A 13,027-nucleotide genomic window follows, 5' to 3' on the forward strand; every position below is an offset into this window, starting at 1 on the left:
TTTGTAACGGAACAGATTATTTTACTTACCTATCACCAGATAATAGAAGACTAAGAGATTCAATAACCATACTTTCTGCCAAAAACATATCAGAACCTAGGAGAGATAATAAATATTTAACGCAACGTATTATAGACAGCTTTCCTCGGATATTTAAATTCAAAAGTCATGGTTTTTATTTTAGTATTTGCGGATTTTCTCTTGTCATAATATCCACGTATCATCTATATCCATTAAAAAAATATAAATATTGCAATTTAAAATACCTGTATCTTTCAATCCTTTAACTTTAGAAATATATCTTCCACCACTTTTAAATCCAGTCTACAACAAAATATATTAGATTAAACTCAAATACAAAATTGACTTAAAATGTGAGCGAAAACAACAAGAAATAATAAAGAAAATATACCCTAAAGTTGCAAAAATCTTTATGTAAAAGAATTATATTTAAAAATACAAGCGTTAGCTTTTCAAATATTTGCGCAGAAAAAAATCTTTGAAATTTATGTCAACAAATGTACCTGGCTTTGAGCTAGAAGTCCAGCCTTTCTGGCACAGGTTGCAGCCTCGGCTGCCTGATCCTTACAATTAAAGAGAAGGAATATGGCAAGATCTCTCCAGTGCGGTGCAGACCAAGGCATTTGATGAACTGACCGCAAGAGTAGCCGGTGAGCTCCCTTTAGGTCTCCCTAAAAAAATTGCTGTAAATAAAAATCTTTTAATTTCAAATATAATATCAGGGATGGAGAGGATAAATAATCTACCCTAAACCCCCTTCCGGCTTCAAATGTAACCCCTAATAATCCACAGACAAAATGTTAAACTGACAAAATATGGTCGAAAGTAATAACAAACAAAGACATTTTGGCGTCATTAGCATGCCACGGTGCAGTGTAGTACAGATTTAACACTATCGATATATTTTATTACTTGGATGTCGCACCAGATTTTCATGTACTCTTAAAAAGAGATATTCGAAGCTGGCACCGCATCCCTCCTCTTTAACCCATCTACAGAATGAACGAACTGGCCAATAAATTAGGTCCATATTAGAAACCTCAATTGACGACAAACTTTCCCCTATCAATAAATCCACGTAATCCATATCCATTTTTAAAAGCAGCAACTCGGAGAAAAATATGAGAAATTACACTTCATGCAACTTTGGCTTATTTTACCTTAAGTAGAAGAACAGAAGCTTGCAGGTAGACAATATCATGAGCAAATCTTGGGTCTTGTGCATGTTTAGACATCTCTGCCAGTGCAGCGTCTATCAATCCAAGGTCTGAGCTTTGGATACCTAAATAATTAGATTGATTTTACGTTTTGGACTTAAAGTTTAATTTCATAAGCAGCGCAAAAGCAATAGACTGACAATTAAAAAAGATAATATAAATATAAATATGTAAGTAATAAACAAATTATGTGTATAATAAATTCAGAAAATATAATTTTATGCGTCTTTCTCTGTGCCTGCCTGGAATATATTAGATGGGTGCAAGTCTTTTCCATTTCAGACAGACTAATCCATTTTATTGATTAACTACTCTACAATAAAAAAGGTTTTTCTTCCAAAAACTTAATATTTCAAAACCTTTGGAAAATGGCCAATTAAGAAAAAATTAAACTATGATAATATCTAACTTACCAAGAACACAAAGAGCCAGAATGCCTCTTACAGATGGTGGAGTTATCTGACATGATTGAAACAGAAGTGTCTTTGCCACCTCAGGACCCTCAACCTAAATCAGTTAAACACATAAATGGAAACCTGTCCACCGAATATTATTTTGGATTTATTTTGCTTGTTGGATATACCTTATTCCTGACACACCATGCACCTAAATGAACTCAAATAGATAGGGAACCACACGAGAGAAATGTAAGTGATATATTTTTTTTGAAAAATTACCTTATAAGCTAGATTACCCATAGCAACAAGAATGTCTGATTTCACAGCTTCTGACTCAGCCATCCAGTGGAGGCAAGATTTGTACACATCATAACTCTCCTAAAATCAACAAACAACATAATACAACATTTAAATTAAAGCTTAAGTTTCTTAAGAAAATATTTATTTGCACAAATCATCTTCATCTTCTAAAGGAATGGGACAATGATGATAAATTTATGTTCCCCCCAATTAGGGTAAAGTAACTTAACCACTTTGTAAAAACCCAATTCAATTTAAAGTCCCATCTTCATTTATATTTTCTTCTTGTAAGAAAGTAAATATTGCACAAAGTGTTAAAAAAATTTTTGATTCCATTTCCTACCATTAAAATTATTTCTATCAAATGATATTATTATTGTGTCTGTTCCTGATAATTTGTGAGCATGTACTGGGCAAGGGCCAGACCAACCGTACTCTCAAGTGTTGGCGCTTTCATTGACTGATAGGTGGCGACACTGGCTGCATAATTGCCTAGCCTACACTGAAGGCGAGCTATGTTGCCAGTAACCTAGAAAAACATGGATGACAACATCTGTAAGTAATGAGGGTCTGAATATAGAAGTAAGATTAGCCAAGCCAAGCAGATGGAAGAAAAAGGCGAGTTGAAGAGTTTTATTACAGAGCAGAATAGACAGACATACAGACCAGTTTATTAATAAAATATGGTGAACAAAAATCAACCTTCTATCTTTAGTAACAGAAGAGACCAACAACATTTTTTTTAAATTCATGTCCTATAGAGTATAAAAGAGAGACAGGCAGACAAAGTGATAAATAGAATAGATTTACATTTCTCATTTATGGCTGATAGACGCTTAAAAGTTATTAATGAACATTTAACTTTAGGAAATAAATTAAATTTTGAACCTTATCAAGGAGGTGTTGATTATCTTGTTCTGAAAGTATATTTCTACTTTTCTCCGCAAACTCCAAGGCACGGCGCAACAATCCCTGTAAGAATAAAATTTTATTGATAAGAAATATTCAAATCCTTCAATAAAATGACCAAGACAAGCTAACTTATCTAAGAAAAATAAATAATTGTATTTGTAGTTAAATTAAATATTTCACCTGTCTTTCCAAAGTAATAGATAGCTGACAAAAAGCTAAGGCATCGTTATTAATTCTTCGGCAGTAAAGGGTTAAACTATCAGCTGCTGCTGCCAAACCAAACATTTTCTCTATTATGTAACGGTTATGGGATTCAACCTAAAAAAATCATTGGAGAACATATGATTTTTGTTCTTGCATTTATATTTAGAATTTTTAATATTTTCATCATACATCTTATACTCCAAGAAGATTTATAAGCTAGGTTTTTCTAAATCTGGAATATAAGTGGAATACGAGAATGTAGGATAGATTACACATTCATTTTTGTACATTTATTTTTTACTAACCTTTTCGCCCTTGTCCATGTCCCTGATAGTTGAGAGGGCCCAGTTAGCATACCCCCGCGCAGACTCAACCTCGCCCCCAAGGAAGGTGCAATGCCTGCAATAAGATTTTTATTTGATTAAACTGTCTTCAGTCCTTTTGTTAATGTTATAAAAACTACCTACTGAAGCAAAATACGAGAAGTTCTTCGTTAAAACAACAAAATATACCTTCTTCCTTATGGGTTGTTAATAAGTGGATGTGCAAAGTTTTTATTGCTAGGGGCAGTGAAATTAATTACATATTGAGTATTTCTATTTGTGATGTAATATCTATGTGAATAAAAGTATATAGAAGACAAAATATGAATTGCAGATATATTTTTTTACTACTTTTAGACAAAATAGTCCTTAATCAAACAAGTTGATGATACTACTAATGTATCTACTGAAGACAATAGCCTACAAGAGCTTAGACTTAAGAAATATATAAAAGATCAGCAGCTGCCAAGAATAATAAGTCGTTACTGCGATGTTGTCAGTTTTAATGCAATGGATGATGCATTACTGGATCTATTTGGATGATTGTTTCAGTGTGATTAAGCCTGTTATGCCAAAAAGGTGAGCTATTTCTTTAAATGTTTTTTTTAATTTATGAGAACACACCTAAACAAATCCATACTCTCTGATGGAAATCCTGCAGCCTCTGCAACCAGAGCTTGTCCAGCCCAGCCACGCAGGTTACTAGGCTCGCAGCTCTGGGCTTCTTTTAAAGCTCTGAAAGAATGGAAAATATTGTAATAATAACAATTAATGTCATGTAACATACAATCACAAAATATAAATTAGTAATAAAAGCCTTAGAACATCCTAAGAATTTGAAAAGCCTATAAAAATCAAATATTTTCTTTAAAGGATTCATTCTAAAAATGATTTGTAGGTAAAAGATATTGGCAACTTATTTTAATGAAACCTTTATCTTTAAAAATAATTCTTAATAATAGAAATATGATTTTTACTCTAGCTATTTTATAAATTTTTCTAACGTTCAACATGCTCCTTGTATCTTCTCTTTCAAGTAGGTCAAATTATTCAGCCGAATTTAATATTCCATACTTTACCTGTTGGCTAGGTTAAGATCTCCCCTGTGAAGATATAGAATTCCCAGATGAGTCCATGTTGATGAACTTGCCTCTATTTGCAGAGACTTTATAAAACTATGCTGTGCAAGGTTCCAGTCAGACACCTAGAAATAAGTAGGTATCAAGTCAAATATTTGCAGGAAGACTTTTTAAGTAACTTGAAGGTTGTTTTCAGCTGACAGGTTTTTATATTATTAGATGCGGCAAAATTAAGCCCACAAATCATCAGCAACAAAGAACAAGAGAAGACGCCCTGGCTTTCAGGTTTGTTTAGGTGGGTTGGGTTCTAACCAGTGTTGTTGATCCGGATCCGCATTTTTTTGAGTCCAAGGATCCGGATCCGCAAAAAAATGCGGATCCGGATCCTGGGGTATAAATTTATGGAAAAATCTACCTAAATTTATATAAAATAGTCACTTCCAAATTTTGAAATATCTGACCTTGTTAGGATCAGCTGATTCACTCCCACACTCTTCTCTCTCACAATGTATATAATATCCCCTTCCCTTTTCGTATACCCCTGGTCGGGAAAAATTTGGTGATTTTATTTTTATTGTCAAGGATCCGGATCCGGATCCGCACTGACCAAATTTGGAGGATCCGGATCCGCATACAATCAATGCAGATTCGCAACACTGGTTCTAACTGCTTATTCAAGATTATCTTAAAATTGAAAAATAAAGGAAAATGACCATAAATATTAAATACGCCAAACAACCTAAAACCTATTCTTGACCAATGCTAAACTTTCCTAAAAACGAGTTTATCAGATCTTAAAGGACAGATCTTATAATATATGAAATACAGTCTAACCTGTATGGCAGCCAGTCCAAGAGAGTTCCAGACGGCAGGATTTCCAGGTACAAGCTTAACTGTGTGTTTCAGCACAGACAGGGCCCGATAAAATATTTCCCTGCATAAAAAAACCTTTTCAATAGTATACTTCAATACTTTTTATTCTGCTTTATGAGATTTTATGTTGATTACATAAAAAAAATAGATGCCAACATTCATTGAACCTAAATTTATAAAATGTTTTAATCTACTGTTGTAGTCATAAAAAAGCTTCAGTTTCATAAGTAGCCTAATTTACCTGGATTTTTTCAGTTTTGCCAGGAAAGTGTAGATTACAGCAAGCTGGTGCCATAACTGCCAATTCTCCCCATCCAAATTTAGAGCTCTGAACATATGTATGATATGTACATATAATAAAAACATTTTTTTGAACAAGTAAAAAATAACTATTCTTATTAATAATTCTTACTTTAGAAAGTAATTTCACTAAGTGTAAGCTTAAAGACTGCAGAAATCGTATTTCAAAATTGATTTATTATTGCTTAGATCTTACACCAGATTATCGCGTACTCTCATGAAGTAAACTCAAAACTGGCCAAAATGACAATAGCCCCCCCCCCCCCTTTTACCCAATACCCTCCCTCCAACTGGATGAACGAACTGACCAATAAATAATGTCTAAGTTAGCAACCAAAATTAACGACAATTTTTCCTCTGTCATAATATCCACGTATATTCTATTAATCTATATCCATTTATTTACCTGACATAAGCCCTAGTCCCAAGCTCCAGAATCTGCTCCTTCCCCACCCTCACCTTCTCTTCATCCTTGCCTCCCTTTCCCACCAGCTTGGCGGGGACCATCATATCAACACAAGCCTTAGGAAGGTCACCAATTACAGCACAACAATCTCCAATCAATCTGTAATTGAGAAAAAAATTTTATTTATAGAGGGGTGTACATAATAAACATTTGAGCAAGGAAGGGAAAGGAGGAGGGGCATGATATTGAGATCTAAGATTTAATTATCACCCCCCCCCCCTCCCTCATTCAATTTATTTCGCACATAACAACATTAAAATTATATGGGTCATCTAATATTCTGATTATTCAATTTTTTTTTTAAATTTCAACTAATGTAGGGATATTATGAACTTTGAAATGTTTATGCAAACAATATTTGGGTATGGTCCCTTTCGTGACACCGCCTCTTAAGAGGCGTTTCGTCATATTTTCACAGTAGCTTTTGAATGATAATTCTAGGTTAGGTTAGGTTAGGTTAGGTGACTGGTTCGCAGGGTTACGCAATTGACCCCGCAGGGTTAGAGCCTCCCGCAGGGGCTAGAAATAGGAGAAAAGCTACTGTGAAAATACGACGAAACGCCCCTAAAGAGGCGATGTTACGAAAGTGACTATATCCCAATGTTTCAACATTGTGCAATCTTAAATTCAAAAGTCTATCTTAAAAATCAAAGGAATTTTTTTTGTAATTTCATAACATTTTATACATAGATAATAAAATCGTAGCATCTCTATAAGTAGATAACAAAGGATAGTTTGTCCTACCTCCATGTTCCAATCATAGACGGGTTGAGCTCTGCAGCTTTGGTGAGAACCCACAGGGCTTCTTCAATACAATCAACTACATTCCTACAACAAGGATGATAAGGTTGGCAAGTAGTGCAGCAAGAATTAGACAAATTTCACACGCATCTAAATATAAACTAAAACACACAAGCGATAACACATACACATGTTATTGTTCATCTATTATAACTAGCAAATTATCTCGGGGCTAGCAAAACTGGTTTTAATCTCATAATTGTACATTTTAATATCCGCGGAAAGCTGTTTATAACACTATGCGAAAAAAACTATTCTTTTATAACAAAGCAGATAAGAAAATTCCATTATGGTAACAAACTTGTAACAATTAATGGATTTTCCCTACTTATATAGAATATATCCATAATACAAAGTAGAACGATGTCTGTCTGTCTGTCTGTCTGTCCGTCTGTCTGTCCGTCTGAAGCTTAAGATCTCAGTAACCACTGAACCGATTGGGCTCTACTCTTCAGGGAATATACCTACTGGTCCTGTGATGGTTTTAAGCTATTTTCTTGGGGGGTGGGACACCCCCAACCCCCCTAAAAATGAAAAATACCCCCCCCCCCCAAAAAAAAATTTTCTTTTTAAATCTAAAATACGAAAAATTAGGTTGATCAAACCTCTTGGGACAAAGCCCCTAGAGGCTAGGGGCGAAGCCGCTAGTTAAATATAAAATAAAAGTTTGCGAAACCTCTCTGTTTGCTATAAATAATTCAATTTGTAAAACTTATTAGGAATGTAAAAATATTGCATCAGAAGATAATATTTATTATTTCTCAATGAAAAGTCTGACGTAAAATTAGTTCTACAATCTTTGAAGATGGGCTATCATCAAAAATTCAAATATATCCCAATGAAATCACGAACTTTTTTATGCTATCATTTGTAGAAAATGACCGATAAATTGATTTACATACCCAATAATGATACACAAAATAACCCCATCTGTATATTACAATTAGTGGTTAAAATGTTTGGTCATTCAAATTAATGAACCAACCAATCAGAATTCAATAAAATACTTAAAGTTGATAATCCAGGGAGTAAGAAAACTAAGGGGGGGTTTTTTAATGCAACCATCTCGTAATCAATGATTAAATTGCACTTAGAATTCGAATTTCGATCTGAAATTTTGCATGAGTAATCCTAGGTAGGTCTATTTTCTCTAAATCGAACAAAAAGTTGGAAAAGTAACGGCTAACAGCTGGCGGCTCAGCCGTCTTGCCATTTTTTGGATATGTTAAGAGCAAATTAGTCACGAAACCTATCTCCACATAATACTTTTAATTTCTCAAAAACATTATCAAACGGTTCTAGCCGGTAGCTGTTGTTACTAGAAATTTAAAAAATGGTTATTGCTATCATTTAACATGAAATAAACCAAAAATATGTTTTAAAAAGTTGATTCCTACGTAATTATTGATGAATTTGCCCTGAAAATAGGCAAAAAACGGCTAAATGGCTGAGCTGACAGCCGTTGCTTTTCCAACTTTTTGTTCGATTTAGGGAAAATAGACCTATCAAGGATTACTCATGAAAAATTTCAGATCGAAATTCGAATTCTAAGTGTCATTTAATCATTGATTACGAGATGGTTGCATTAAAAAACCCCCCCTTATTAAACTTTGGGGACTAGTGTGATAAACACCCAATAAACCTCGCTATCTTAACAATTGACTAATTGTCCTATTTTAGCCTAAAAAATTGGTAATTTGTAGGCTTTGATATTTTAGATGTTAAGATAGAGGATACAACCAACCTCCCAAGAGAAATTAACCCTAGAAAAAAATTACGCACCATATAAAAATTAAAACTGGAGAAATAAAATAAAATTGAAAATGTGGAGGGGGGTGGCGTGACCCTAGAAGCCTTTGGGGGCATAGCCGCTTGTAATATTTGTAAATACAAGGATATATTAAAAAATATAATTTGATCTCCATCCTTATTTATCTTTTTTTAAATTCCTGTGCGAAAATCTTGACATAGTGTAAAATTGCACAATATAATGCAATGACAATTTTTTTCCATGGGTTATAAACCGATTAATATCCGCTGGAGTAGAACCGGTTATCAGCCATACTGAAAATCATGTGTAGCATCGTATTACAGACAATTTTCCACGAATATTAAATATTTTTCTTCTCAATATCCGCGGAAGCTGTCTATAATACGATGCGATAAATAACTATTCTGTCATCCTTTTTTAAGCAGGGATTCACTTTTTACCTTTTCTGTCAAAAATCTGCCTTTTTAGCTTTTTAAAAAATGAGGGGAAGCCTTTACATAATTTTTTTGAGCAGTCATTGACTTCCCTTTCCTACTTTAAAGGCAAAAAACGTTTGAAGACAATAAACATTTGTGAATGATTCATAGATTTTTGTCCTTGCATCAATGACCCCAAAAAAATAAACTCACCTACACGCAAAGAAAGCACGTTGACGCGATTTGTCCTTTAAAACCACGTGCAAGCATTGGAGATTAAGGCGCCAAAAAAGTGCATGATAACAAGTTAAGTGGTTAAAAAGTCTTTCAAACTATAAGTTCTTAGCTTGTTTTTTTTTTAGTTGAATTTAAATTTATGAAATTGGGTTGTACCGTTGTAACTACTACCCTAATCTTAAAGATCCCCCTAAAGACTATGGTTGCAGCCCCTGAGCAATAATATTACATAATATATATCCATAATACAAAGTAGAACAATGTCTGTCTGTCCCTCTGTCTGAAGCTTAAGATCTCAGTAACCACAGAACTGATTGGGCTCTACTCTTCAGGGAATATACCTACTGGTCCTGTGATGGTTTTAAGCTATTTTATTGAGGGGTGGGACACCCCCAACCCCCCCAAAAAATTAAAAATCTCCCCCCCCCACAATTTTTTTTTCTATTTAAATTCAAATAACACAAAAATAGGTTGATCAAACCTCTTGGGGCAATGCCCCTAGAGGCTGGGGGCGAATCCGCTAGTATGTATATACATCAGCAACTTTTATTGAAGATATATGTTGATCCTGTGATGGTTTTAGACTATCTTCAGGGCTAAGGGGACGGGGATAATACAACTCAATAAAATTCTCAACTGCAGACTCAAAAAATCCTAATTGTTTAGTAGCTACGATACAACAAAGTAAAGTAATTTGTATTCACCTGTCAACAAAAGCCAGTAGGTAAGCCTTAGCTTGGTTCAACAACGACTCTCCAAGTCCTCTTAACCCAGGCAGATAATTATCATCAACCTCTGCTAACAGCTGCCTGTAATCAGCTGATCCTTCCCGCCATTTTCCCAATCTATCCTTGATGGCGGCAATTTGTAACCTAAAAATACATAATCTTAAAAATTAGGAAAATAAATCCAGGACAAATATTTTAATAAGTCGCTTAGAAGTCAGCAGTCTTCAAATTTTTTTCAGAATAGTTTTTCATGTCCTTGATTTAAAAATAAAAAAATAACATATTTAATGAGTGTATTAAAAGTTAGAATAACTAGGTATGTCCATAAAAAAGAATTTCAAGCATAATTTCATAATAAGGTTCTAAATTTAATAAAATTCTAAGACCTTAAACACCAAAGTGCAAAATTTTTCTACTGCTTAATCTTGACGCTAACTGAGAAATTGTAAAAAAAAATCATAAAAATCCGCAAAAAAACAACAGAAAAACTTTATAGAACCAAGTTTGCATGTTAAATATTGAAAACGGTCGTTTTAACGGTTGTTTATGTGTAGATTTATTGTTTGATGAAATTTGCTTCTGAGATTATGTTATGTGATTCATTTGATTTATGATTGTCTGCTCTATATAATTGTACTTTGTATTTTCTGCTTGTCTTCTTGATATATTTTATTATTTCTGTACTTCGCTACTTATGGAAATTGTCATCGTAGTTTTCTCAAAAACCTGTTTTTATTTTACTCATATATTTATCATTATCCAGTGGAATAAGTCATGATATAAATTTTTATCATTGAATGACTAAGCAATAAAACATTATAAAGAGAGGAACTCTAATGATATGGTCAGTTAGTTATCATTTATTGTTAAGAAAGTATAAATGTTATTGATATAAAGTATTTTTTAAAAAAACATTTATCTTTAATAACATCAGTAAAAACAATACATATGGTGCAAACATTTTTTCATCATTGTATTTCAATTCATAGACAAAATTTTAAGTTGTATTTTACATTAAAATAAATAGATTTAAGTTAGCTTTTCTTTGATCAAAATTATATTTGCAATTATGATGCAATTTTAAATAGAAATCACCTGTTGGATATATATTTAATATGCTTTATATTTAACTAAAGGAATTGCTACCCTAGGGGCATATTCTCTTGGGAGGGTGGAGGTACCGCGGTTGGCGAGATCCTTCCCCCCCCCCCCCCCACAACACAAACATCCTGTAACTTTTATATAAGAATAAAAATATGAAAAATTGATGCACCACTGTAATCATTACAAGAAAGTTGGAATGCTCATTATAAAATGCTATTTTAAAACTTTTAGTTTATTTTAAAACAAATATTCCAATCCAATGAATATCAGAAATGATATTTGAAGTGAAGTATGTTTATAATTATTAGAACGCCTACTTTTTAAAAGCATACTTAAAACTATCTTAAATTCTGAGATTTATACCAAATTAGATATCTCTTACAGTAAAATCAACATCAATAAATATTTGTTGAGTTCGCACTTTACAATGTTGTCATCCTTGTTTTTATTCTAGACTTTTCTATGATATGATGCAATATAACTTCATTCATTGACCCTATTTCAACTAAACATATGTATAAGGTCACAGTAACCGTCAAAAAATGTGCCGGCTGAAAAAAAAACGTTTTGTTGTCTTTTTAGCTAGTCTGTTTGCTTATTTCAAGACCTTCAGTTTTATTATGGATATTTTAAACAAGGATAGCAATATCAGGTTGAAGAGAAATATAGAGAAGTATATGGTAAATTATAGAAACCTTTATATTAAATACAATACATATTTATGTAAAAAATTTACAAACAGTTTATCTCAAATTGTAGCCGAAAATATAATATTTCTACCTTAGCGTTATATGGACTGACAGACAACAGGGCATTATAGAGTGGCTTCGCTACTAAAAATAAGTCAGAACATGTTACATTAAAAAACATTGCAACATTAAATTTCTCTTCTTCCTGTTCAATAACCCCTAAAAATGTAGCCTAGCTATGCTACAGTAGACAGTATTGCATCATTTTGTGTTTTGTCACAGTTAATACGCATGCGCAAAACACTTTTACTCTCTGTTGAAACGAGTAGAAAATATTGCACCATTAAAAGTAACATAACATGAATGAGTCACTTGTAAAAAGCCGGTGATATAGTTGTACAGGCACGGCCGCCTCAAGCTATTTGTACCGTCACGGCGTTTTGCTAAGGTAGATTGCTATAGCTATACTGACACGGCCTTCTTCTTGTTGTACCGTCACGGCGTTTGGCCTTGCAGCGCCTAATATTAAATACTTGTACAGACAAGTTCAATGTTAGGGGTAGCCAGTTTACAAATTCTGTTGAAATAGGGAAAACTTGCGTCATATCTTGTATATTTTGACCCGTCCAGAATATTCTTTAAGTCATGTTTTGTAAGTTGCGTCTGCTGTGCGCTTTCCAAAGAACTGAAAAATTCTGTAAATGTGCAACTTGATTGTAAAAGATGACGCAAGTTTTAGGCGTATAACAAAAGTTATAAAAAGGGGGATGGCGCAATATATGTATCATTCTTAGCCAAACATCAGTAAGAGCAACACAGAAAAATAACTCATCCTACCTAAGTGAGAAAAATCAGTGTATAATCTTCTAACAAGAAATAAAGTTATTTGATATTAGTCATTGAACAATCTAAGCAACAAGTGAAGAAATAGTATCATAATGGGGAGACTTGTAGTGCAAAATGATTACTACCCAAGTGGAACCTTTGACTCATTCAACTTTAACAACCATCACAGCAGCTCACATACAAATAATAACAATCACAATGCTATTGTGATTGAGAATAACCTAGTTAATGATAACAGATCATTTGATGATGTATGGTCAGCAGATGCAATGATGTCTACCCTAACAAATTCCACACCTTCCTACAGTTCCTCCAACCAAACCAGTGGTATTTCAATAGAGA

At 33.4% G+C, this 13,027-nt stretch overlaps 2 protein-coding genes across 4 annotated transcripts in view; one reads left to right on the plus strand and one right to left on the minus strand.

Moving 5' to 3' along the window:
• Window positions 1–13,027, plus strand: part of SsRbeta (signal sequence receptor beta) — a 417,378-nt gene that overhangs the window by 310,821 nt on the left and 93,530 nt on the right. The window lies entirely within an intron of this gene.
• Window positions 1–13,027, minus strand: part of LOC145334677 (tetratricopeptide repeat protein 37-like) — a 29,895-nt gene that overhangs the window by 1,617 nt on the left and 15,251 nt on the right. The window contains exons 9-25 of the mRNA XM_080180241.1: window positions 10,023–10,190; window positions 6,838–6,921; window positions 6,034–6,192; window positions 5,569–5,655; window positions 5,289–5,388; window positions 4,455–4,579; window positions 4,000–4,110; window positions 3,358–3,451; window positions 3,029–3,166; window positions 2,825–2,908; window positions 2,323–2,465; window positions 1,916–2,012; window positions 1,652–1,745; window positions 1,182–1,303; window positions 525–692; window positions 267–324; window positions 30–96 (exon numbers count right to left, since the gene is read on the minus strand). Of these exons, the coding sequence (XP_080036367.1) occupies window positions 30–96; window positions 267–324; window positions 525–692; window positions 1,182–1,303; window positions 1,652–1,745; window positions 1,916–2,012; window positions 2,323–2,465; window positions 2,825–2,908; window positions 3,029–3,166; window positions 3,358–3,451; window positions 4,000–4,110; window positions 4,455–4,579; window positions 5,289–5,388; window positions 5,569–5,655; window positions 6,034–6,192; window positions 6,838–6,921; window positions 10,023–10,190 (1,899 nt within the window). The remainder of the gene's footprint in view (window positions 1–29; window positions 97–266; window positions 325–524; window positions 693–1,181; window positions 1,304–1,651; window positions 1,746–1,915; window positions 2,013–2,322; window positions 2,466–2,824; window positions 2,909–3,028; window positions 3,167–3,357; window positions 3,452–3,999; window positions 4,111–4,454; window positions 4,580–5,288; window positions 5,389–5,568; window positions 5,656–6,033; window positions 6,193–6,837; window positions 6,922–10,022; window positions 10,191–13,027) is intronic.

Source organism: Acartia tonsa, chromosome 2 (assembly GCF_053477335.1).
Source record: "Acartia tonsa isolate MP-2025a chromosome 2, ASM5347733v1, whole genome shotgun sequence".
NCBI lineage: Eukaryota > Metazoa > Arthropoda > Copepoda > Calanoida > Acartiidae > Acartia > Acartia tonsa.